At 47.8% G+C, this 1,025-nt stretch overlaps 1 protein-coding gene across 1 annotated transcript; it reads right to left on the bottom strand.

The window, feature by feature from the left end:
• Positions 1-254: 254 nt before the first annotated feature.
• LOC108381637 (uncharacterized) lies at positions 255-937 on the bottom strand. Its single transcript, XM_017638049.1, has 2 exons — positions 831-937; positions 255-658 (listed from the first exon to the last, which is right to left on the bottom strand). Exon 2 carries the CDS (start codon positions 606-608, stop codon positions 255-257), a length of 354 nt encoding a protein of 117 aa, XP_017493538.1. The 5' UTR covers positions 609-658; positions 831-937.
• Positions 938-1,025: the final 88 nt, after the last annotated feature.

Here is a 1,025-nt window from a genome sequence, read left to right as displayed (position 1 = left end):
CCACACCACCCAAAATCTCGCATACAAATTGAATGCGTTTTCTCAATAAAGCATGCACACGAATACAAACATACATGCATGCAAGCCTTCGTATACATATGCACGCCCACTCACATGCCACATTGCCAACGCACACACACACACAAACACAACCACATAACGATTAACTTTGTTATCCTTTCGGCAACAATGCATTTATTTCAATGAAAATACCATCAGTCGTCATTCCATTACAGTTGTGAATCTCAGCGCGCTTACAACGCCGCTGCTCGTTTACGTTGACGTCGCCTTGGCCATTTGCGTCGCCTAGGTTGCACTGCTGCTGTCGGAAGCGTCACAGTCATCAAAGCGTTTTTTCCCAAAGCCGCCAAACCGTCCACCCGCTGACGTCGGCGCCATTTCTGTCGTTGCTGATGAAGCCACCGCTGTTGCCATTGTCTGCGTTGAACGTACGGCGGTTGGGATTCGGTGTCGAAGTAGAAATCGCCATGTTTGCGGCGTTGGGAATGTATGCCGAAACGACCCCGATAGTTCTGCGCACAAAGACCCTGCTCAAAATTTTCATAGCTGCTGCAATGGTAGCCCACGAAGGGAAACGCCGGATTCATGGATTGCTTGAAAAACACAGCCGATGAGCTGTGGCTGCATGCAACCGCATCTGTGTGGATGAAAAGAAGGCAGAAGGAACAAGTGAAATGAATAATTAAGTATGTATGTAGATTGTCAACACATTCAATGCGTTGCATGCGGCATTTAAGTGATTGTAGTACAGCGTTTTTGTTGCACGCCTACATACACACGCACACGCAAATATGCACATCTGTACTTACTGTTCTGAAAACCCGAAAGTAATACTTGACAGTGGCGTTGCGGCGCTTTTCCACCATTCGGATAAAAGTCGGCATGTCCCGACTTTACGCTGGTACCCAAAGTGTCGCCTGATGTGTGCAACACTTGTACAAATTCTGCGTCGCTTGGATCCAGTCGAAAATCCGTTGATACTACAGCTGGCAGCGTGAAGAGCG

Source organism: Rhagoletis zephyria, unplaced genomic scaffold, assembly GCF_001687245.7.
Source record: "Rhagoletis zephyria isolate East Lansing unplaced genomic scaffold, Rhagoletis_zephyria_1.1 Rzeph_scaffold_23213, whole genome shotgun sequence".
Lineage (NCBI taxonomy): Eukaryota > Metazoa > Arthropoda > Insecta > Diptera > Tephritidae > Rhagoletis > Rhagoletis zephyria.
Note: the sequence above shows the minus strand (reverse complement) of the source record. Positions and strands in the feature narration are given on the sequence as shown.